Source organism: Polyodon spathula, chromosome 2 (assembly GCF_017654505.1).
Source record: "Polyodon spathula isolate WHYD16114869_AA chromosome 2, ASM1765450v1, whole genome shotgun sequence".
In the NCBI taxonomy this organism is placed as follows: Eukaryota; Metazoa; Chordata; class Actinopteri; order Acipenseriformes; family Polyodontidae; genus Polyodon; species Polyodon spathula.
Window position 1 is genome coordinate 16,696,699 of NC_054535.1, and position 24,494 is coordinate 16,721,192.

Below are 24,494 nucleotides of genomic sequence, written 5' to 3' on the forward strand. Positions count from 1 at the left end.
ACAGGTATGTTATTTAAACGGTTGAAGCAACATGTGGGGACATATAACGCTGTATTTTTCAGAACCCCACTACTTGCTCTTTAATGGTTATATTTCAGGTACAGGATTAAAAACAAGACGTATTAATTTTAGAATGGCAGCAGCAATTACAATTAACTGATATAAAGTGGACTTTTTTTTTTAATAAGCCAGTACAGTATCAGGGTTCTTCTAAAGGTTAACTGACTGGCTACAATGGTTTTCAAAACAGTATACCGTTTAAATGCAGAAAAATATATTAAAAAAAAAAACATATTAAAAAAAAAAAACTAAATAAAGCACATATTGGAGTGAAACAAAGGGGATATATAATGTATGCTTCCTCCAAAAGGGTTTCTTCAAAGGCATTCTTACTGAAATCCATTTTCTACCAGATAATGTCCTTTATCACTTCTACACGGTTTTGTCTCGAACAGTTCCTACTCATTTCTTTACTTTTATTCCAGAGTGTTCAGCAGGAGAAAGATAATTTCTCTTATAAGTTTCATTGTGTATCAACATCATGCTCTCTCCTGCAATTGTGCTGGCGCTCTGACAGAACTGAATGACTTGTGAGAACAGAAAGCAAGCATTGCTGCAAAGAGGAGGCATGATCTGGATATAGTATGGTAATCATAAGAGAAATGGTGAACTCTACCGAGTTAAACATGCAAAATTAATCCATTATGAGAAAAATATATGAATGCAATACAGACACATGAGGCATAGCAAAGGTAAAGCAAATTGTTTCTTGTAAACAGTGCAGGCACTGAAGTCCAGTTCTCAGAATTACATCTCATTGTTCAAAGAGATCTAGTCTGTATGTTTGAAGAGCAAATCGTCCATCAGGTCCTCATACACATGCTGGATAGGATTTGATGTGAAAACTTGATTTGGGATTTTAAATCATTTTAAAACTATCATTCTTTCATTAAATTATTACATTTTTGTTTTTGTAGCCATCTACAATTTTGTAGCACCCATTACCTTTTGAGGGATGTCCAAACAATCTGTATTCTTTTATGTATTTGTTCTTTTGTGTGTGAGTGTGTGTATCTGTCTGTCTGTGTGGCAGGGAACAGCCGCAGTCAAGGTAAACCATGTTTCTTGGCCGAATACTTCTGAATAAAGCGGTCAAAGGCATCATAGATAGCTTGCCTGGAATAAACACAAAAAAAGCTCAGTTAATAAGTGTACATTCTAGTCAGTGAAGCAATGTTCAACTATTTACAATGTCTTGCTGTAAATTCGAGTTCCTTTCCCCCCCCCCCAAAGTTTAATCTTTTAATGGCTAAGACAATAAGGTGGTGGGTAGTTAATTGTGACACACATTACATTATGCAGAATAATTTCACGCAACATACAACCAAATAAAGTTTAATCAGATTCGGACATGGGTTCCTATGATATCACCTTCAATAAAGCATCACAACTGTACCGTTAACTATACAAAGATGAAAACAACATTTCCTTCCCATTATGTATTCAGAAAAATATCTGTTTTTTATTTTATTTGACAGACTATTTACTAAACAGGTCTTGGCACCAAACTAAATGAATCATCCTATCATTTCAATTCTTATTTTTTACCTGAACAACCCTTGTTTGAAGAGGTAGGCACTGATATGTCCCCCGTTCAGGAACCTGACTTCACAACCTGGCCAGATTTCCTGAAGGCTGCGCACTCCAGTTCTTGGGATGTAGGCATCTTCCTTGGCCTGGACCACAATGACCAGGCTAGGGTCAACTGGAACTACAAGGAAAATGAACCAGTGTTAATGTGGCAAATCAAAATAGCATTACTGTGACTGTGGTCTGTGACTAAAGCCCTTGTTACACGAGTCAATTTACTAGCAACTTTTATCGCCTGCGACCAAATCCCGTGATGATTGCCCCGTTGAACAGCCCTGACAACGTAGTGTCAAAGTTCTGGCAACTGCCTGCCAACGCAATTGCTTAAGTGGACAGCAATCCTACTACAGGCAACAAGTTCCAGGCAATATCCAATCAGAGAACTAGTGTGTGTCAAGTGATTCTGTCTGCCACAGTGAAAACAATAGTTGAAATGGACATGAAAGCCACAATTACCTAGACTCAAGACAAAGAAATACTTATCATAGAGTTTTACGAAGGTGGTCAATTGTGTTCAAGCTGTATGTGATTTTATTGGAAAGTGTTTCTCCTTAAATTAAATTTCATGTTTAAAAAAAATGCATTTATCGTTTATTAATTCAAATAAATAATTACATATTTTGAACTAGCTCCAACACCGTACTTCCAGTCCTTTTTTTTTGGAGAAGAAAAAAAAATCTGAATCAAGCTAAGCTCTTTGATTAAATACTTAGTGAATGTTAACAGTTCATAAATTCAGTGTGTCTGTATGTGTGTGTGTGTGTGTGTGTGTAATACTAACTGCCAGCATTCGCTACGGGACATACATTGAACAGTTTCCTCTTTTTAATTGAAATTATTGTTCCACTTGTTGTTTAATTGTTGTACGGTTGCACTTAATTTAATGTACATGTCTCTTGTCAGCCCCACACCCTCTTTGTGTGATCCTTGTGTGTTTTTCTAGCTCCCAATGTTATGCTTGCCGTTTCTTACCCTTTCCCGTTTGCATCTTTATTCTCTGCTTAGTTTAGTGCTTATAAATGCCACTGTTAGTTAGTAATCACCGTTGCAGAGCAAATAAAAAAGCAACAAATTGAAATTCCATTTCCTTGTCCCATACTTCTCTGCTGAACCTGTGTGCACCAACGTCGCAATATGCTTTTATGAAAGACAGTTATTTTATTTTATTTTTTTATCCCCGTGACTTTATTCTACCTCTGTCATTTTCTGACGTCGTTCTTAAATATGATTGGACATTGCTTGGATTAAAGGCAACTTGTATGTGTGTGAGTTGCCTGTTCGTTGTATCGTGTAACAGGACAAATCCCCCCGCGGCGACGTTGCTACAACACATTGCTACAATTTATGTTGCCAGCGCACTGACTTGTGTAACAAGTCCATAAGACAGGCTAAATGCAAAACATGCACTACATGGTGGTGTAAATTAGAAAAGCTCTTCTAAATGAGTACTCCGGCATGGTTCACTTTTTCAGCAGAACCGCCAACAACTTCAAGTGTGTTATTGAGCTTACAGAATGGACTGTGATTGAGCTGTGATTTTCCTTATTGTAATAAATGAGATCTAAACCATTGATTCTACCCTTCTAACCATGAGTGATTGTAATAATACATTGTTATTCTTTTCCATTTTACAATTACCTAATGGTTTATAGGGACTCTATTTCTGCCAATAGTGATTTGACAAGAATAAAAAAAAAAGCCTGCCTTTCTGGCATATTGTGCATACAGTATAGTCAACATTGGGGAAACAAGTTTTATGAGTGCAGGCTGATTTCCAAATAAAAAATCAATGCATTGCAAAGATGTACGATGACCACAGGTGAAGTACAAAGCATTTGTGTCATTTTTGGTAAGAATAAGCATTCCTCAAAATATCCTAGATTTACCAATCATAATGTCAAATTCCAGCAATTCCAATTCTAAGCTCGTTGTACTCAGCAGCGCAATTACCTGAGAAGTTGGCTATGTGTGTACATTCATCCATGACTCCCTTCATGAAGTTCAACGACTCCTGCTGATGCGGTGGTCTTCTGTTGCGCTCCTTTGAAAAAGCACTTGTGTTCAGCATGTCTAGATGGGCACTGCTGCTGCTTACAGCAGACAGGGTCTCATCCACACCCCGCACTTTAATCACCTGGCCTTGTCCCAAGGCACTGATGGTGGTCTTGTGGGTGTGGAGCTGATGGGCACTATCTGTCCCCAACATCTGTCCTGTTCCTGTCCCACCAAAGTCAAGTATGTCAGAGGAGATGTCCAAATTCTGGAGATTGCCAAAGCTGGTGGGAGAGCTCTTTACAAAGTCTTGACCCATTTTAAATGAATCAGTCTAAATAAGGAAACAACAAAGACACAATACAGCCTTTAGATTTATGCAAAAACTTACGCAGCAGTGTCAGATTTCACATCCCCTGACTAACACTAGTTTTGGACCACCTTACCCAAGGTAACATTTGTAGTACAAAATTAGTGCTAATTGGGGTCTGGGAAACCTGAAGTAATGGAATACTTGCTTGCATGTTTTCCTCTACTTTGTAATTCTGTTCTGGGGGGAGCAATTCAAAGAATTAAAAATATTAGATTATAAAATAGATTATTTTGGCAGCCTTTTTATTTCTCTTTTTCTCATTCTTGTGAAAAAAAGCTATTGAACAGGATGAAGGCTTTTCATTAATGTTATTAATAGTAATAAGGGGCAGGTTTGATAAACTGATTAAATTCTGTAAAGGAGTTGTATAACTAAACATGTATGTTTTTATGAACCACATAAAGCTTCTCCAGTGACAGCTAAGAGCTTACCCACTCTACCACATGTATGAACACACGTCAGCAATGCCACAGATGTCAATAAAAATGCAGTCTCTCAGTACCCTGAAAACATCACGTTGACAGGTACCTCAACATATCCCCAGATTCTGATACCGTCAGTAACCTATGCAAAGCAATGCCATCCACTCAGTTTCCTTACAACTGGTATGCAGTTCCCTAGATCCTCAAGATACTATATGCACTCATTGTGGTACTTTACTTGCTAAAACGTGTGTTAAAGAATGTCCTAAGTTTTATCACAACTGGATAAACAGTTCTCAATATGCACAAATGTACATGTGAAATATAATATGGACCTGTCAATGGTGGTCAGAAACTTCATATATACATTTTGTTAAGAGAGGTTTATATAGTGTCCAAATTCAGGGAGGGTTCCAAAGATACAGCTTCTAATTGCTCAGCCAATCAGATGGAGGTACTCTGAAAAAGTAGGCCATTGTGAAAAACTTTACAGAATGTAAAATGTAAAGGAACAAATATCTAAATAAACTTTAATCAAATTCTGACACAGGGATCCGAAAATACAGCCTTCAGTAAGTCACTACTGTACTGTTAACTTATTATTTTATTTCTAAGCATTGGTTAAAAATAAGGAGCTAATCTGTATTATTGAATTCCAAATATTCCAATTAAAAACAAAAACAAACACTTACTCCACAATATTCAAGCATTCTAATAATTTCTTCTTCATATACTGTATGTGTGGCATACTGTTTTTCTAGCTCTCTCCAGTTTATCGATTTACTTAAAACACCCTGAAATAAAAAAAGAACATGCATTTTGAAATCCCAAATGGCAATTAGTTACAAACTGTACCCACTGAAACAAGGAGTACTGGTTATAATGCGTTTAATTAAAATACTGAATACGCATGCAACAGAAAATAACGTGCACATAGTAGTTTTGAATTTGACATTTTTTCCATATTTTATCAAACTTACCAAAACCATATTTCCAACCGATCTTTATGATGTTGGAGTCATTCTACCGCCTGGTTTTACAGACCCTGATCAGTACTAACCTTGGACTACCTTATATTACTTAAGGTAAGGTGTGATAGTGATAGGTGATGCAACCGCTGAAAGACGGGAAGGTACAAGAACTGACGTCACACAGATGCTCAGCACACAAAAAAAGCCACAGGTTGCTACCAACAATGTTATTAGTTGGGCTGACAGTGTATACACCTTTGTATACACAAGACAGTGTATACAACAGTGTATAAAAAAAGAAATACAAAAAAAAAAAACAGATATAGAAATAGAAACTAAAAACTAGGGGTTTTAATCTGGACATTTTCTATTGGTCGATTAATCATCCGCTCTATTAATCACACTTGTTTTCTTGTGCAGTGGTTCTCAAGGTTTTTGGACACAGTCCCCCTTCCCCTTGTCTGTAGGTACTTGACACCCGATGCCTGACACCCCTCCTCCTCCTCAACAACACACATCTACATATACCGGTAAAAAAAATAGAAATCCAACATGCCACTAGCTTTTCTGTATGTCACTTCTGCTGTGTTTTTTTTTTCTTTTGCACGAACCAACCACAGATCCATCGTAATAAGAGCAAACTTAACACTGCAAATAATAGTAAACAATTTAATAATAATAATAATAATAATAATAATAATAATAATAGTAAAAAAGTGTCCAGCATTGGAAATTTCTTTAGCTTTCTTCACCTTATGTTTTAAAGCGCCTAACAGCGAACCCTAACTATATACACTGCAGTTAAATCACGAATCCAGCCAATTTTTCAGACAAACACGTTTTTCAATATACACTTTCTGTAGCGCATGAAAGAAACACATTCAATAAAAAGAAAAGGCAACTTACTTACTTTATGTGCATATCCAATAAACACCTGAAAACACTGGAAATGCACTTGACTCCTTTCCCCGTAAAAAAAACCAAACAAATTAAAAACTAATTAAAAAAAAACTTTCCCAGTGCAGCTGGGCAATGTCCCTCCTTCCTGACTTGTACCTCGCATTGATTCGTTCTGAATACTTTAAACCCACCCCAACTACTGAGTGGCAGCAAATTCCTACACTTCTATTGGAGGACTGTAACACGCTTGCAAGATTTAAAATGAGATGTTCTTGATTGGGACATTTAAAGCTATATTACAGTATGATAGGGAGTATTTACACGCTTGTGGAATTCAAAACAGAATTGCATATTGTGACAGAAAAAAAAAAAAAAAAAAAAACTAACCAAAAACAATAATTTCATACCGTATATAAAAAACAAAAGCCCTGAACAAAAAACAATTTACATATCATTTGAAAACAGCTAAAAATAACCACTGAAAAATTAATTATAAATACCGTAAAACAGAAGCCCTAGGTAAATACTTCCAATAAATACCCTCCGTCATTTTTTAAGATGCATTTTTTGCGCAACATTTAGACAAGATTATATCAAATCGATTGTTTTTTAATCGACCAAAGCCCACTGGTCTGATTAATCGATTCATTGTTAATTGATTAAAACCCCTACTAAAAACTAAAGGTGTCGTGAACACGGCACTGTGCTTCTCCTACTATAAAGGTGGTCACGCTGACACAACTCCTACACGCTTGCTGGGAGCTAAAAATCCTGAAGCTAGTCCCTATCCCAACAGAAAAACAATTAAACAGTAACACAGAATAAACACTGGTCATATGTGACACATGCTGTTAGGTTTGTTTACCGCAAAAGAAGCGTCTGCCCTGTTTGCTTTCTCTGGATCTCAACAGGCTGGGGGTATGTCAGGGCAGCTCTGCCAGGACATTCAAACTTGCTAGTTGGTGATGGGAAGCTGTCCAATCTCCAGCTCCCTTTTCCTGCAACCAAACACAGCAGGTAGCAAGTTCCAGGCAGAGCGCCGACTCTCTTCTCCGAACAAGACAAGTCCATGTCACGTGAGATTATTCGAGATTAGTGCTAAGCGGGGTCTGTGAAAGCAGCTGTAACTGTTATTATAAAAATCACAAAAGTTTTACATTTTTCTTCAAAATGCAGCATCTTACCGTCGTGAATACACTTGAAGCAGTTGACCAGGATAAACATGGAATCAGGGGTATTGGCTTAGGCCAGTTTGTAACAGCTAATGAAGCCATCTGCAAGATCGTAAAACACAAGAATACTTGTCAGAAAAGCACTTTTGGCTATCCATTGCATAGCTGTTCAGTAAATCCTGTTCAGAGCGAAAGCAACACATAACTGAGCCAAAGTCCAAAGGGCTTGGTATACCTAGAAGAAAAACTCACATACACAACAACTTTCATTCTATCTTGGAGTTTATCCACATAGAAATACTGTTTCTCCACATTGCCCTGTTATGATTTAAGTAACAACTAATTAGCAGGTCCTTTACTATGCCAACTTACATGTCCACCCATGGATATGCCTGTCATTCCCAAGGGCCAGTACCCTTCCCTCTCCAGCCAGTGGAGAAGAGCAGCAGACTCCAAGACCAGAGCCCCTCCCATCACAAACAGGTCGGAGACATTTTTTAAACTTGACCGCCTTTCAAAAAAGAAAAAACATGTCATCCAGTTTATAGAACACACCTTTTACCATGAAAACTGTTATTCTTGGTAACATAAAAAGCTTGACTGACTTTCAGCCATCACTGATACACCTGTCTCTTTGTTTCAGCCATCACTGGCACAGCTGTCTGTCTATTAATATACAACCTTAAAGTTTTGGCATATACCAAGTTTTGTAGATATTATGACATTGATGGTGCAGTATTGGAAACACATATGCATGGAGAAATACTGAGTCATCATAAATATATAAAGCCCACACAGAATACCTTCTATCAAAAATATCCTTTTAAAATGATGATCATCCCCATAATGACAATTACAGTAGTTACAAAACATTATAAACAGCTGGGATTTCAGATGGTAAACCAGACCTAAAGCAACTAATTAAATTACTTGATATTTCCAATTATTAACAATTTGGCTGCCAGATGTTTTCTTATCCCTCAGTGCTAGAGCCAATGCTAAGAGACCCTTCAGAATACAATAATATAAAGCTATGTCTGTCAAAATTTGTTATACGAAAAACAACTCATACCTCTCAGTCCCTTCTTTTACTATAACTGATTGGCTGCACAACACAATAGAGCTTTCTCATTGGTCAAGCACTTGTCTGGGTTGTTAATTTAATACAGAAGATCAGTAACGTTACTATAAACTTTTCATTATATTTAAATACATCCTGTATGAAGTGCAACAGATGTTATTAGTGGTAATTAAATGTTGCGGTAGACCTATTCAAATCCAAAAAGCCTAACTGTGACAAACACACCCATATTAATTTCTAATCCATGAAAGCAAGGATTTGCATGCACTGCTGCTAAAAAGAGTTACAGATTCCAGGGGGCACAGGTGTTTCTTTAGAAGTATATGGGGCCTATTTTGCAAAGCCAAATGTCAAAGGAATAATACAATCTTAAGGTTATATGCAGCACAAGAAACAACTGCATTGCAGGAAGGTATTTGCTTGCTTTATACTGTTAAATTGTCTTATATTCTTATATTATCTTATATTCCTCTGAAAATGAGCCTTTTCTTCCAAATAGAGCCCATGTGAAAACAAGTGTTAACAAAATACTTACACTTGGTCCTTTGGTTTTCTGTATCCATGTAAAATGTTAGGTTAAGGGAACACAGTAAATAAATAAAAACATTCCTAGCCCTACTAAAATCTTTTTTTTTTTTTTTTTTTACAACACAACAATGCTGGTCAGCAACAATATAAAATTATCCAATTGTATATCTCAGTAACTCGGGGGGCCCCCCTTAATAACGCAGCTGTCAGGAGCCAGAGTTACAAGGCTGTGCTGATTGTGCTCTGCCTCATACTGACACCCTATGTTTTTTATACCCTAATTCAAGCACTTAGCAAACTTTAACCACTTTTTAATCAAACAAAAAGCAAAATACACAATTTCTACTAATTTAACCAAAAATATTTATTTATTAAAAAAAAAAAAAAAAAAAAAAAGTATTTGTTCATGACAAAAGTCTTGGCACCCTGCTTTAGTATTTCATGTGTCCTCCTTTTGCTTTTATTACAGCTTTTTTCTTAACCAATATGCTGCATCTGGGCACATTCACTCTTGCATATTTCTTCAGCTCAGACAGATTAATTACATAATGCTTGGCTACAGCTTTTTTCCACATCAGTCCAAAGCATTTCTATTGGATTGAGGTATAAGAATTCCAGAGTTGACATAGCTGTATGCTTAGTGTTGTTGTCGTGTTAGAAGATAAAATGTGCTAATTAGCCTATGAGCAGATGGTATAATTGTACTTTCTTAAAATGTTTTGATAAATGGCTGCATTTATTCGATCTTCAATCGCATCAATGTCTCCAGTCCCTGAACTGGTAAAATACCAGTTAAAGCATGCTTCAGATTCCTGTTCATATTTTAGACAGTTTGTGTTATGAATTTTCCTTAAAGGTGGTTTACAACGAGGTCTACAACTCATCTGTGTTCCGGTGACTTGCTGCAGCTCTTTCGTAAACGATTATGCCTGATGATCCCAAGTTTTTCTTTATGTCCTTGGCTTTTATTCTTGAATTTTATTTTTCAGCTGGACAATTCTTTAACCTGCTGTACCTGCAATTTTCTTTGGACATTCACTCCTTTCAAGCATTTCAGTTAAATTTGTTCTGCCGTACTTCTTGATTACAGCTCAATGTAATTTGGTATTACATTTCTTGTAATTTGCTATGAATACTTTTCTGGAACGTAAATCAAACTGTTGTCTTGGCCATCACCTGCTGTGTTGCCAAAACATTCATACAATGTTGGAAATAATGACCCCTTTTTCTAGCTTTTAACTATAATGCAGCTTAGTTAATGTGGAAATGTTTTCAATCAATGAATATTTGAAAATTAGTTCTACTCAATTTTTAGACTTTTAATGTAAAGATGCCAATACTTTTGTCATGAACAAATGTTTTGATATGAAATATGCTTATGGCCTATTACATAAAGATATATATATATATATAAATATATATTATATCGTATTATATATACTATATATATTATATAATTCACCATATATACGATATATATATATATGTATATATATATATATATATATATATATATATATATATATATATATACATATATATATATATATATATATATATATATATATATATGTATATATATATTATTATATATATATATATATATATCTACATATATATATATATATATAGTATATATATATATATATATATATATATTATATATATAACTATATATATTATAGATATATATATATATATATATACATATATATATATATATATATATATATATAGTCTATATAATATATATATATAATATATAATACATATATATAGATATATATATATATATATCATATATATATATATATAGATATATATATATATATACATATATATATATATACTATATATATATATATGTATATATATATGTATATATCACACACATATATACATACATATACATACACATATATACTGGGTGTCATATATATATACATATATATACATATATACATATATATATATATATATATATATATATATATATATATATATATATATATATATATATATATATAGAGATACAGTGCTTCCCCGTTATAACGTGGTTGTCGGGTCCATAATTAGGAGACTGCGTTATTTGTGTCTACAATGCCCACAAGCCAAATTATTATTGTAGCGTATGGTGGAAAATGAAGGAAGGAGACACACACAATTGGCAGGTACTCGAATCCACAGTTTATTGGGACGATTACTCCCGTCTAGTTAGCCTGGGCCACACCAAAAACAACAAACAGTCTTGCACTCTCACAGGAGCACACTCATACAGCAGCTTGTCTCACTCTTCAGCGCAGCATTTTTTTTTCCTAGAGCAGCCCCTTTTGAGTCAATCTTATCAAGAAAACCTCTCAGTTTTTCTATGTCTTTTAGCCATCCATATAATGTAGATTCTGCAACACTTACATATTTTGAAACGGCTGCTTCAGTATCACCTTTTCTTACTCTGTCCACCGCATCCAGTTTCATTTTAACAGAGAAAGACTTTCGTTTTCATGCTTCTTGCTGTATATCTGGAATGTTCACCCAAAGTTTGCGAATCAAATTGCATTATGGGGGAAATGGGAGCTACGACCTTGCCGTGTTATAACCAATTCCGCACTACGACAGGTCAAGTTATCATGGGGTAGCACTGTACTGTGTACTTTGGTCTTTGCCATATGAATTAATGGCAAATGTTCACTAAATGCTTGTATTTAACATGTTTTCTTGAATTATCCTGTATACGGTGTATGGGGGTGACACTTTTGTTTCCGACTGAAACGAGAAAGAAAGTGCTAGCGTAATGGCATTATGGGGCAAATAGGGGGTCATGACCATAAAACCTTATAACATGTTCTGCAGTGTAAAGGGACAACTTATAAAGGAGGGAGAGTTGTATCCTCCACAGTGGTGGTGAATCTCTTGTTGCTGTCCTAACCACACTTTAGCAGGGTTTGAAAATGGAGCAGAACCCACTACCCGCTACTGTGAAATAAAACTTCCCCATCCCCACCCACAAACATACATTTATCTAAAGTCAGGGTATTTTCACTATTTGGGAAGCATTTTGCTTAAAGGATATAATAAGGGTTTTCTAGCAACAGTGATGCCATGCCGGTCTCTTTTATCATTGGACGAGCCATTAATGTGCGTCTTCTCCAAAAAAACTGGAAGACAGAGAAATACATACAGTACAGTAACGAGGCCCACAAATCAGCTATGCAGAAAGAACATCTTTACTAGAGCAATATCAGCTAGGTATTGCTAAACATCATAGAAAAAGGTACAGAAGTGGTTCAAAAAATATTTAAATAGCATTTGTAGCCTGACGCATCCACTAGTTTATTTAGGCAGCAGGCTTTATATGTATACAATCTTCTGCTGTGTCTCCATGGGGATTTCCACCAGCAACAAGGCAGGTTATCAAGGTAAAGCAGTAAGTCTACTAGCTGTTTCATTAAGCACTTGACGACTACATTGCAATGTAGAGAACAACAGGAAGGAAGGGAGTGTCTAGATAAAAGATACAACCCAGACACTCAATGTCAACTCTATGCAGACACACAGACTGCATTCTTTGACGAATGCAAAAAACTGCCATGATATTTTCAGCTGACAAAACTGCTAATATAAGGGAGGAAGAACTAAATAATGTGGACTGCAGGTAAGAAATTAAATCACATTAATATGCAAGATGTATATCTCCTGCTTGGGGGTTCTCATAAATTTAAGATTCTTTAAACTTACATGGTCTCCAGTGCCTGCAAGATGAATGCATACTGGTCGGTAATTTCTCCTCCATTCTTTAGGCACTATAAATTGAAACCTTAAAAAGGAAAGATAGAAAAGGAAACAGTGATGTTTGATTTTCTCATACGTCCTGTTTCTGTACAATACACAAAACAGGGTAGTGCTTTATTGTCAGTGGCAGTATACTAAAATTAAGCTTTTCCTTTGTCTGTCACACTATGTAAGCCATGTTCTGCATATCACTTTGAAAGCATACACAGTCAAACCTGTATTAAGAGACTACTCAATAGTGGCCTCTTAACACAGATGGTCTCTTAAAAGAGGGCTCATAACTTATGAATTTTCAACTTGTCTCTGACATGCTTTCCTGTAATTATGTATGTCTTACATACACAAAATCCAGAAGATGTAATACGAACAAAAGTATGTAATTTAATAACATTCATTTAGATAATGCATTTACAAATCAAATCATTTTGTGAAATAATGAATGATTGCCTGTCTCAGGCCACACAAAATGTTTTAAAACCTTTGCAAATTTCAATGCCTGTGTCTGCCTTTCATAAGTATGGCTTGAATTTTTCAGTGTTTATTTTCCTTTTAACGGTTTGCCTTTAAGTCTTACATCCTAATTTTGAGAATATTCTGTTGAAATAGCAGGAAAGAACAACACAACACAAAACAGACACATTGGAAAGCTACCCAGTTCCCAGGCAAGTGCGAGAACGAAATGCAAGTTAAAGTAGCATCTGGGAAAGTGATTAATGTCATTGCTTGCTCTTGTGTTCAAACAATAAAGGTGAAACAGAATCAACAAGTCAGTCAGGACATCAAGGTAAAAATAAGCTTTAATTAAGATACTGAATTGGCTCAAAACACGGTCACATTAACAAAAATAAAAATAAAAACCTAAAACTTCAAGCCCTAGTTTCTTCCGTTTCAAAATGCTGTATCTGTGTCTTTCTAGTGCCAAATTTTTCAGCAGTTTTTCTGACACTTACTGTCTACTTTAATTCTGTCATCTAGGGAGGACCACCTGTTTCTCCACATTTTTTCTCTTCCTTTACAAGACAGCACTGTTGTTTTATTGATTATGGATAAAAGACCACTAAATTGGTTACCATATTCCTTTGAATTTAGGACGTGCCATTTAAAACCATATTTGTCTTATAACAATAGCCCTGTGTAAGGGTGTTTAATACAGGTTTGAGATATATAGATATATCTCACTCACTCACTCACACACACACTTGAAATACTGGTAGTAAATACCAGCCCATACCAGCCCAGAAGATTTCCTCGGCAGGTACTCAATCCAAACTGGCCTTTTTTGTAACTTTCCAGATCTTGCATGTCTCTTTGTTCCTAATTATTTCATAAACTCAAATATCCTAAAATGAAAACATTCTAGTTTTCGTCTCTAAGAGAAATATTATTTTATGCATGAAGTTCAACATCTACTCTCATGTAATGGAAATCATGAAGATCTGGAAACATCCAGTGACTGCTGTGAATAGTGCAGCTGGCAACAAGGGAAAGACCTTGTGACAGCATGGAGAGACAGCTGACAGGAGGAAAGAGACCCCATTGGGGATGGCAAGGGTTAGCTACCCTGGTCAGCAGTATCCAGCTCTATGTTTTCAAAGGTAAACAGGATGCTGAAGACACCCACCCAAGGCTTCTAAGAAATTAGAGTCCGCAAGAGCGGTGGTGGAAGATGACTCAACGTTGGATAACACGGTTAACGACGGAACGGAAACGGATATGAGAACGGAGAGTACTTCACAAAAGACTAGTTCAAGATGTGCAGTTAGCAAAGATATGGAACTTCAGGTTTGTGTCTGCGGCTGGAGCATGGCGACAACGGTCAGGGGTATGAAGATTCATCAAGGGAGAATGAACAAGGGCCTCGCATTGACCAGTACTTCTTATGAAGTCAGTCAAGTCAGTCGAATGAAATCCAGCGACAGGAAGCAAACCACAGTTCGCAGGATACCAGCACCCCTGTCATAGACGTGAGGAGGACTTGCGTGAATACAACTAGTGATGAACCTAATGATCCTTGCGAACCCGGTCTGACGAACCAGCGTAAGAGAGAAAAGAACCTCAACGGGTACAAGCCTGGAGTTAAATGGCCAAGAGCTTGTGAGAAAACTGTGTGGGACACAGGTCAATTCCTTCAGATATTCCACCTATCAATCCACCCGAGTAAGAAATGGAGGACTGTGCACCTAAGTGGAAAGAAGTACAGCAAGCTGTGAAAAAAGCAAGGGCATCATCATCTCCAGGGCCTAATGGAGTTCCATACAGAGTATACAAGAGTGCACCTGGAGTTCTACGAATCCTGTGGAAATTGATGAAAGTGGCATGGGAATAACAGGTTGTACCAAGAGCATGGCGCCGAGCAGGTGGAGTCTTTATACCAAAAGAAAAGGATTCTACAAGCATAGGTCAGTTTCATCTGATTTACCTATTAAACATAGAAGGCAAGATTTTCTTCAGCATTATTGCTCAGAGATTGTCAACCTACCTATTAAAGAACTGCTTCATTGACACATCACTACAAAAAGCAGGCATTCCATGTTTCCCAGGATGCTTAGAACACATCAGCGTCATCTGGCAACAAATTCAATCAGCAAAAAAGGAGAGGAAGGAGCTCCATGTGACATTCCAGGATTTGGCTAATGCATATGGTTCAGTGCCACATGAACTTCTTTGGGCAGCATTTGATTTTTTCAGCGTACCGATGACAATAATACATTTAGTGAAAGCCTACTTTGGAGATTTGCAATTTAGTTTTTCAACTTCAGAATTCAGCACTACATTGCAATGCCTAGAAGTTGGAATAATGGCAGGATGTACCATTTCTCCACAGGCTTTTACCATGGCAATGGAAATAATTATAAGGGCATCAAAATGGGTAGTGGGAGGAGAGCACTTGGCTTCTGGAATGCGACTACCACCGATTCGAGCATACACGGATGAGATGACAACAATGACTACAATAGTAGCCTGCACTAATCGGTTATTGGCAAATTAACCAGTAACATTGAATGGGCAAGAATGCAATTCAAACCCACTAAATCAAGGAGCATCTCTATAATTAACGGTAAAGTAGTAGATGAAAGACTCTACATTAATGGTGGGGCAATACCAAAAGTGTCCGAGAAGCCAGTGAAAAGTCTAGGGAGATGGTATGACGGGGATCTAAAGGACACAGTTTGTGTGGGAGAATTTAGACAACAAGCAGTGGAAGGGATGAAGACATAGACAGCAGCACTTTACCAGACAAACTGAAACTCTGGTGCTTTCAGTTCGGTCTATTGCAAAGACTGCTGTGACCACTGGCTGAGAAGCTGGAAGCTTGAATCAGTTCATGTCAGGAAATGGTTGGGAGTTCCACGCTGCCTCAGTAGAGTGGGACTGTATGGTAAAGAAATACTGCAGCTACCAATCTCTACTCTAACCAAGGAGTTTAAGTGCGCCAAAGTCCGACTGGAAATGACATTAGTAGATTCATGTGACAAATGCATAAGGGAGGCAGCAGCTGTGTTGAAAACTGGAAGAAAATGGACAGCAAAGAAAGCTGTGGAAGATGTAAGGCTGCTCTTTGAATCTGAGATATAATGGGGCAAGTTCAGCATGGAAAAGGAGGTTTTGGTCTCAGGCAAACAGAGGAAGCTGGTAGTCAATGAGGTGCAAAAGCAGAGAATGAGGTGTGTTAAGGCCGTTTCCCAGGCCAAGCAGGGAGAATGGATGAGATGGGAGAGTGCGGAACAACGCAAGATCAGCTGGCAAGACCCATGAACAATGGAACAGAGCAGGATCAGTTTCCTCATTAGATCAGAATATGATGTTCTCCCATCACTACAGAACCTAAACCACTGGGTGGGTGAGGATCCCTCATGTCATTTGTGTTCATTACCTGCAACATTAACGCACATTTTGACAGGATGTAAGGTGGGTCTTAGCCAAGGACGGTTTACTTGGCGCCATGACCAGGTGCTGCGATGTTTGGCCTTAGCATTGGAAGACAAGCGTAACCCGACCAATAAGTTGCCACCAGTTCCATCAAAGCATTACATACAAAAGACAATATTCCTCCGTCCAGGAGAGCAACCACCAAGAAAAGGTGTTAAAATCAAGCCTCACTCAGGACAACTGGAAGCTGCTAGAGACTGGAAGATGCCGGCAGTTGTTGGTCAACGGCTTATTTTTCCACATGAGATTGCCACCACTAACCTTCGACCAGACATTGTCTTGCGGTCTGGATCAGCACGCCTTGTTCATCTGGTAGAGTTAACAGTGCCATGGGAAGATGGTGTGGATGAGGCGTATGAGAGGAAGAAACTTCGGTATGCTCAACTAGCTGCTGAAGCAGAACAGTGAGGATGGAGAGTCCAAGTTTACCCAGTGGAGGTGGGTTGTCAAGGATTTGTGGCACACTCTACAACCCGGTTTCTCAGAGACGTCAGGTTCAGTGGCCAAGAGTTGCGTCGCACAGTGAAGAACTTATCTGAAGCAGCAGAAAGGAGCAGCAACTAGCTGTGGTTGAGACAAAGATTCTGGACGGGGATCTCAAGCACAATAGAAAGAAAGCAACGCTGATGTACAGGTAAGTAAGCTGGGCTGAGCTGAATGGGGGATGGAGGGAGGTGATGCTGGGACGTCAGAATCACTGTTGAGCCCTCTTGAGGTGTCGTGGGCTAGTCAACGAAACACCGAGGATGAAAGGTGCCCACTTGAAGAACCCAGAGATATACCCTTGTGACAAAGTGCCCTCCCCTGCGTGTATTTTCTGTTATATGTTGCGTGTGGTGTGTTAAATGTTGGTGTATAGGCATTGGTACACGGGATAAAAACGGGTCTGTGTTTCACATGTGTTTAAAAATGTATAATTGTATTTAGGCACAGGATTGTACATCACTTCACGTGCATTTAAAGTAGTTAATGTGAGCATGAGGTTGCACATAATTAATTCACATGCTGGGATTCAAGTGAATAATTAATTGGTAATTGAACCCCAGCACAACAGTATATATAGATGCACGTTTTACTCACTTGGGTTGTTGGGTGTTCATGAGTAGGGAATGGGAGAGAGAGGAGGAGGAACCAAGTCAGAGTTTGTTATCAATTGCTATTATGTGCTGGTGGGACCAGCACGATACTTATTTAAACTCACCGTGTTTGTTAGTGTGTCTATCTGCTCAGCGTTTGTTAAGTGTTAGTCTATTTTTGTTTGTCTATTTATTTTGGCGTAAAGTGCCGTGTCCTGTCTCTGTTTGTTTAAACCTTTTATTTTCAATAAACCGGCGCAAGCAAGCGTCTTCATCATTTCACCTCATCTGTCCTGTCTCTGTGTATTCATTTCCTGGTTCTGACGTCACCACTCAGCCGTCTTTGTGACAACCCTACTTAGCTCAACCCAGACGGTTGTCATGCTGATGCGCTGGGGAGACCGCATTGGGTTGATCCCTGGAGCCAGCATCACAGCCGTTGTGTGTGCTGATGTGCTGGGGCGGCAAAATGAGCTGATCCCTGGAGCCAGCATTACACTTCAGCAATCAACACCAGACAGAAGGACATCTACATCATCAGATGGAAAACAACGCAAATGGATGGAGATGCAGATGGATCACAGTCTATCATAGCTTTAGAGTTTAATGCAAAGCTACATTTTAGTTGGTGCTTATCTTGGCGAGAGCATAGTTCAAATCAGCATGAAGTTCAACATCTACTCTCATGTAATGGAAATCATAAGCACAAACATTGTTTCGCTGCAAGCTGATAGGCGCTGTATTCATCTCTTTAACACAGTTGCAAGGTCTCCTGAAACAAATCTTGCCCTATAAATGAGGTTTAAGAGATTTCATATCAACAATACACTATCACAGCAATAGACCACTGGCAGTTGACTTAATGGGATACACACAGGAGGCAAACATTTTGTTCTTAGTGCAACAGGCACTGGTGAGAGGATAGATGCCCTGTAAGTGTAACACACATGATGTTATCTTAATCGAAAGAGTCTGTAAAGTCTAAGGTGAAACTAACTCAAGCTGAAAAAGACACATTTTCCTAGTACAGTAGTCTCCGCGTATAGGAGTGTGTTTTGAGGGACACCGATTGGTTTATTAAATCTTTCCAGGACCGCCGTCATATCGTTGAATTGTTTTGTATTTTGATTTCCACGAGTGCACCTCATTGCTACAAAACTGCATGTAAACGAACAGCAAAATGCACCGCTGTTTCTCTTACTAAACAAAGTTGGAAATTGTCTGAGCTCTTGAAAAAAAACCTGAATCAGACAAAAGTTGCTGAACAATTTGGTGTTTCCTGTTCTGGCAAGTTGCTTCACTACTCTGTTAAATAATCGACATGTCTTGTATATTGCTGCTACATTTTTTAATGTGTGTAGGGGTTCTGTGTTAAATTTAGTTCTAGTCAGTTAATTCACATTAGTTTGTCTGTTACTTCATTAATATAGTTTGTTAACATATATTTGCCTATTGATTTTCCTTTACTTATTCAGTTCATTTCATATGCTGATGCACGTGTATCATGACAAGTAACACATATGTATTTATTGATTCATAATGTGTCTGGTGGCTAACTTTGTCTTAGAGAACGCTTCACTTGCCCCCGAGGGGTGTTCTCTTAGCTGGAGACTACTGTTTATGCAGTATTTTTTTTTATTATAATTATTACATTGCTTACAAAACTACATTCTATTTGAAACATTGTTTAAAAGTAACTTAAGAGGTCTCTAAACCTCAAGCCCTCTTGTATGCTTATTAATTCTTTTTTGGCCAAAAATGCTTGCCAGTATCAGCAGTTCTCGTTGTTTAGAAACAATTGCTTGATGCTGTCTTTTTGTTAGTGGAAAGTTGTGTGTGAAAGTTTGCATGTCTTTTTAGCGTGAGGAGGGGATTTTACCCTACTTTTTTAGCTAACAATATTTCTGCTGCAATATTTCATCCTAATGTGTGTGGAATGCGCGTGGAATGAGAGTGCTATGCCATATTCTCATGACAACGGAGGGAGAATTAAGAGTTTCTAAGCTTCATGAAAAACAAGCATCCACCATACCTGGCTTTGACAGATTCTGCAGGCAAGATGCCAGGAAGAAAGTGTACCAAAGGAGAAATGAAATGCCCATCTAGGATCTTACAGTCAGTTTGCTCTTCTATCTGCAATAAAAAATAATAGGTTAATTAGGATAATATTTCCTAGATCCCTGCTATTAATATTTTAATGACAAGCTCCAGTGTCCTGGAACAAGTTGCATAAATTATATTACGTTGAATTTAATATTATTACACAAACAAACAAATAAATAAATAGACAGATAAATAAATAAATAAATACCTTATCAATGAATAATGGATAGTCCCTGGCAACTAAATTCTTGCATTTCTCTCGGTTCCCAATTACTTTCCTAAACTCAAATATCCTGAAATGAAAACATTATAAATTGAGGAATAAAGAGAAATAATAATTTTAAGTGCAACAAATCTGTGTACAACAAAGCCTGACCTTTCCCCTACTTTTACTAATATTAGCTGTGTTTCGAATGAGTTGTTCCGTACCTTTTCAAATCATCTGGCTTCCCCCATCCTTGGATAAACAGTTTGGTGAGGAGACACTTTCTGTAAATAACATCCAGCCTGCTCACACCCATTAGCAACTATCAACCATCTAGAAAACAAGGGGAGACAGTTAAAGCAGCAGAAAATGTCTTGAACAATCTTGAATTGTCTATTTTAAAACAAAGGATCTATTCACTGTGCTGTAGAAGAGAGAACAGTCTGGTGGAATGAAGGCTGAAACCATATTACAATAATAATGGCAGTTTTGTGTGTGGTCAATGAATCCTGCTGCAGCAGGGCTCTTGGTTCCCACAGTAACCTTTTTCATTTTATCAGAACATCTGAACTGTTGTAGCAGGAAGTGTCGATCGCGGACATCCTCACAACAATTCCTCATTTAGTTTGAAAAATGTTTTCAATTTCACTTAAAGAGTAAGTAGATTTTTTTTTTTTTCCTGGTCCCTTACAGTTTTAAGATGTTTGCAATCATTCTATGGGGTACTTATTGTAATTACTTGAACATTGTGTTTTTTTGTTGTGTTAAGACTGTGATAAAGTTGTCTTAGACTGAGTTCAGGAGCTGCTCTTTTGTTCAAGTTGCTTTCCAAATACATAATGTACGCTAGATCCAACATCTTCATATTAGTGCCAGCGCCATCTAGTATACAGCAGTGTATTGCAAGCACATCAAGTACACTATGTCAGTAGCATAGCCTGATGCTGCAAATTCAATATCACAGAAGAGTTGATGCCCATTACGTAGTAAACACAATATATACAATGGCTCAATAGTACAATGGCAATTTAATGTGGTATTTAAGACCAGTATGTCAACAGGTAAGCAAATGCGGTGTAAATATCTAACTTACAGTATGTGAAATAATGCCTTAACTTGTCAGACAAGTACACATTTGAATGCCTGTATTTACTCCCACATTCTGACGCACAATATGTGTTAGATAAACGGCTCTAGATATCGCAAAGGAGACGACTCTTTTGTACAGAGGTATCGGCGCTATGCTCTAGGTCCCGCCCGCCCACCTCCGCCGGTATTAACCGAAGTCGCTAAAACATTACAGGCAATGTAAAAAAAGTACTTCCAGTGTGAGGTACAGCAGAGGTTACATGTATCCCATGGGTGATAAAAGGGTTGTGATGGTAACACAAATGTGAAAAATCTTTTACATTGAACAATTTAATCCGAAAAAAGCCTAATATTCCCTATACAAAAAAGTGTTGAAGTTCTGCAATGGATATGTACGCTTGCTGTGTCAACAGATTTGTATGAACTTTTTACAGGACTGTGTACAGTTCAAAACGGACAATAATCATTTACTTCGAAGGTAATACCGGCGGTATATGTACTTTAGTTTAATTGGCTCGGGTTTTCTAAACTTTGCTCCCTAACACTACATTCTAAAACTAATTAAATAAACAAGTTATGTTAATGTGTCAAAACTAGAAATAACCACACCCTGACACTTCATTTTTAGGGTTATATATATATATATATATATATATATATATATATATATATATATATATATATATATATATATATGTGTTGTGTTGTAGATATCTTTCTCAAGGGGAGCATTGTTAATTTATTGGGCTTCTCCTCTGAAGAAAAAAAAAACGTAATTGTTACAACAACAAAAAAGCACAATGACCACAAATCAGTTTTTAAGTGAAAATACACCAAAACATTGGATTTACCCAGTGTGTAGAGAAAACCACGAACAACGTAGTTTGAACTAACTTGTTATACAAATGTAAACACAAAACAATTTAACTACAATACCCTGTGCAAACAAACAAAAAAAAAAACACCTACAACGAACCATATAAACGAGCCTGATCATTTTCAAATACTGAATGTCAATCAATGACACATACTGTTACTCACCAACCGGGCAGGGGCTGCTGAACTAGAAAAATTACGTTCTGTTCATATCACCTGACAGAGTACAAAAAACAGCTTCATGTCATCCCTTTGCACAGAAATTACAGCACCGCGTTATTTACAGTAATCTTCTTGTAATATTACCAGTCAACAGTAAACCATTCGCAGACACCACCATGTTGCTCGTTTGCTCTCACACAACTCTGCGTTGACCTCGACGAGTGACAGCCAATGAGAGGCGGGTAGCGAAATATCGCGGGAGGATGATGAAAAAAAAAACAGAAAAAATGTCGGAAAGTTGGTTTGCACGAATTTAATGATTTGTCAGCACCGCCTGTCCTTGGACTTCACCCATGTTTTGGCGTTGAAGTAGGTTGTAAATACAGGTTCCATGCAAAAACTGATGACTTGTTAGATTTAACGTGTTTAACGCCTGTCGCAGATCTCTAAAACAGTTGTTGACGTTTCCATTGGTTTAATGTGATTGAAAAGCACTAACTAAAATGTCTCAACACTGGGAGCCTGATGAAAACACTGCACTGCTAAGAAATGAAAAGTGAGTAAAACTAATTGCTTAATATAAGTAAACAAAAAAACAACAACAACAACAGATTCGTCTCCTGCCATGTCTGCTACCCCTTTTGATAGGTAATTGCTTTTGTCGCATTAGAATTACGCAGTAAGTGATACCGCTGAATGTTATCAGCTCAAGAAACCATTTTAAGATGTAAAAATATAGGAATCTGTAACTGTAACTTAACCCTTTCATGCACGGTGACCTCATGGGGACGGATAAAAAAATATGTTCTGGTCTTTTAACGGAAACGCAAATCCATGATGATAGCCTCATATGAGAGTGCTATTTGTCCACATATCAAGTAATGGATTTTTTTTTTTTCATTGAAAAATATATTTACGTGTCCAAAACTACTTTTCTTTCGTTATTTAAAAAAAAATCGTGCATGAAATGTTAAGGTACCCGTGTGTTTATAATATTTTCATCACATTTTAATATTACCTTTTTATAACATCCTGCTGTTTTTACAATATGGATGAAGTTGACAGCTGTACACCAGTGTCCTGCAGGACTGTCATGAATCCTGCAGGACTCATACAATTCCTGCAGGACTGCCATGAATCCTGCAGGACTCACATACAATTGCCGCAGGACGGCCATGAATCCTGCAGGACTCAAATACAATTCCTGCAGGATTGCCATGAATCCTGCAGGACTCAAATACAATTCCTGCAGGACTGCCATGAATCCTGCAGGATTCAAATACAGTTCCTGCAGGACTGCCATGAATCCTGCAGGAATTGTATGCGAGTCCTGCAGGACTGCCATGAATCCTGCAGGACTCACATACAATTCCTGCAGGACTCAAATGCAATTCCTGCAGGACTCAAATACAAGTCATACAGGACTGCCATGAATCCTGCATGACTCAAATACAATTGCAGCAGGACTGCCATGAATCCTGCATGACTCAAATACAATTCCTGCAGGACTGCCATGAATCCTGCAGGACTCACATACAATTCCTGCAGGACTGCCATGAATCCTGCAGGACTCACATACAATTCCTGCAGGACTCAAATACAATTCCTGCAGGACTGCCATGAATCCTGCAGGACTCACATACAATTCCTGCAGGAATGCCATGAATCCTGCAGGACTCACATACAATTCCTACAGGACTGCCATGAATCCTGCATGACTCAAATACAATTGCTGCATTGTATTTAGGGCCTGCAGGATTACTATAATTATTGCAGGACTTGCTTACAAGTCCTGCAGGATTGCTCTGATTCCTGCAGGACACCGTCACAATTCCTGCACATTCCTGTTGAAATCTTGCAGGACTTTTTTGTAAGGGTACATGTTCAACTGTCACTATAACCCTGATGTGTTCACATGTTGTTTTACTGGTCGCTTTGTTCCTTCTCTTCATGGTAACAGGGGTTGAAGGTACTTCTGTCTATTTTGCTTACAAGTGGAAGTAGTGGGAGGTACCCATTTAAAGGTGGAGGGTGCTTATGTCTATATAACTTCCTATGGGGTTCATAAACAAACTGGACTGCAATAAGTGACTGCTTTCTGATTCACTTTGAGTAGACACAGGGTTTCTCGTGTCAAATTAAACAGGGATATTTAACCCTGCATGGGTCACAAAA

The 24,494-nt window shown here is 37.7% G+C and overlaps 2 protein-coding genes across 7 annotated transcripts in view; one reads left to right on the plus strand and one right to left on the minus strand.

Annotated features, from left to right (window-relative positions):
- abhd18 (abhydrolase domain containing 18) lies at window positions 1-22,538 on the minus strand. 5 transcript variants are annotated; one of them, XM_041277496.1, is made up of 14 exons: window positions 22,464-22,507; window positions 22,323-22,373; window positions 20,417-20,525; window positions 20,196-20,280; window positions 19,917-20,017; window positions 12,825-12,903; window positions 12,160-12,244; window positions 9,097-9,124; window positions 7,853-7,991; window positions 7,493-7,582; window positions 5,130-5,231; window positions 3,601-3,976; window positions 1,609-1,771; window positions 1-1,176 (listed from the first exon to the last, which is right to left on the minus strand). In XM_041277496.1, exons 3-14 carry the CDS (start codon window positions 20,506-20,508, stop codon window positions 1,107-1,109), a joined length of 1,410 nt encoding a protein of 469 aa, XP_041133430.1. In that variant the 5' UTR covers window positions 20,509-20,525; window positions 22,323-22,373; window positions 22,464-22,507; the 3' UTR covers window positions 1-1,106. The 5 variants fall into 5 exon arrangements, with proteins under 5 accessions (XP_041133430.1, XP_041133438.1, XP_041133413.1 ...); XM_041277504.1 differs by lacking the exon at window positions 22,323-22,373 and having other exon boundaries at window positions 22,464-22,538; XM_041277479.1 differs by having other exon boundaries at window positions 22,323-22,495.
- Window positions 12,663-24,494, plus strand: part of mfsd8 (major facilitator superfamily domain containing 8) — a 20,871-nt gene continuing 9,039 nt past the window's right edge. The window contains exon 1 of one of the 2 annotated variants that reach the window (XM_041277461.1): window positions 12,663-12,741. In XM_041277461.1, the coding sequence (XP_041133395.1) occupies window positions 12,677-12,741 (65 nt within the window). In that variant the 5' untranslated portion in view covers window positions 12,663-12,676. Of the gene's footprint in view, window positions 12,742-22,602; window positions 22,876-24,494 lie in introns of those variants that run through there. The other variant, XM_041277467.1, reaches the window with a different exon arrangement.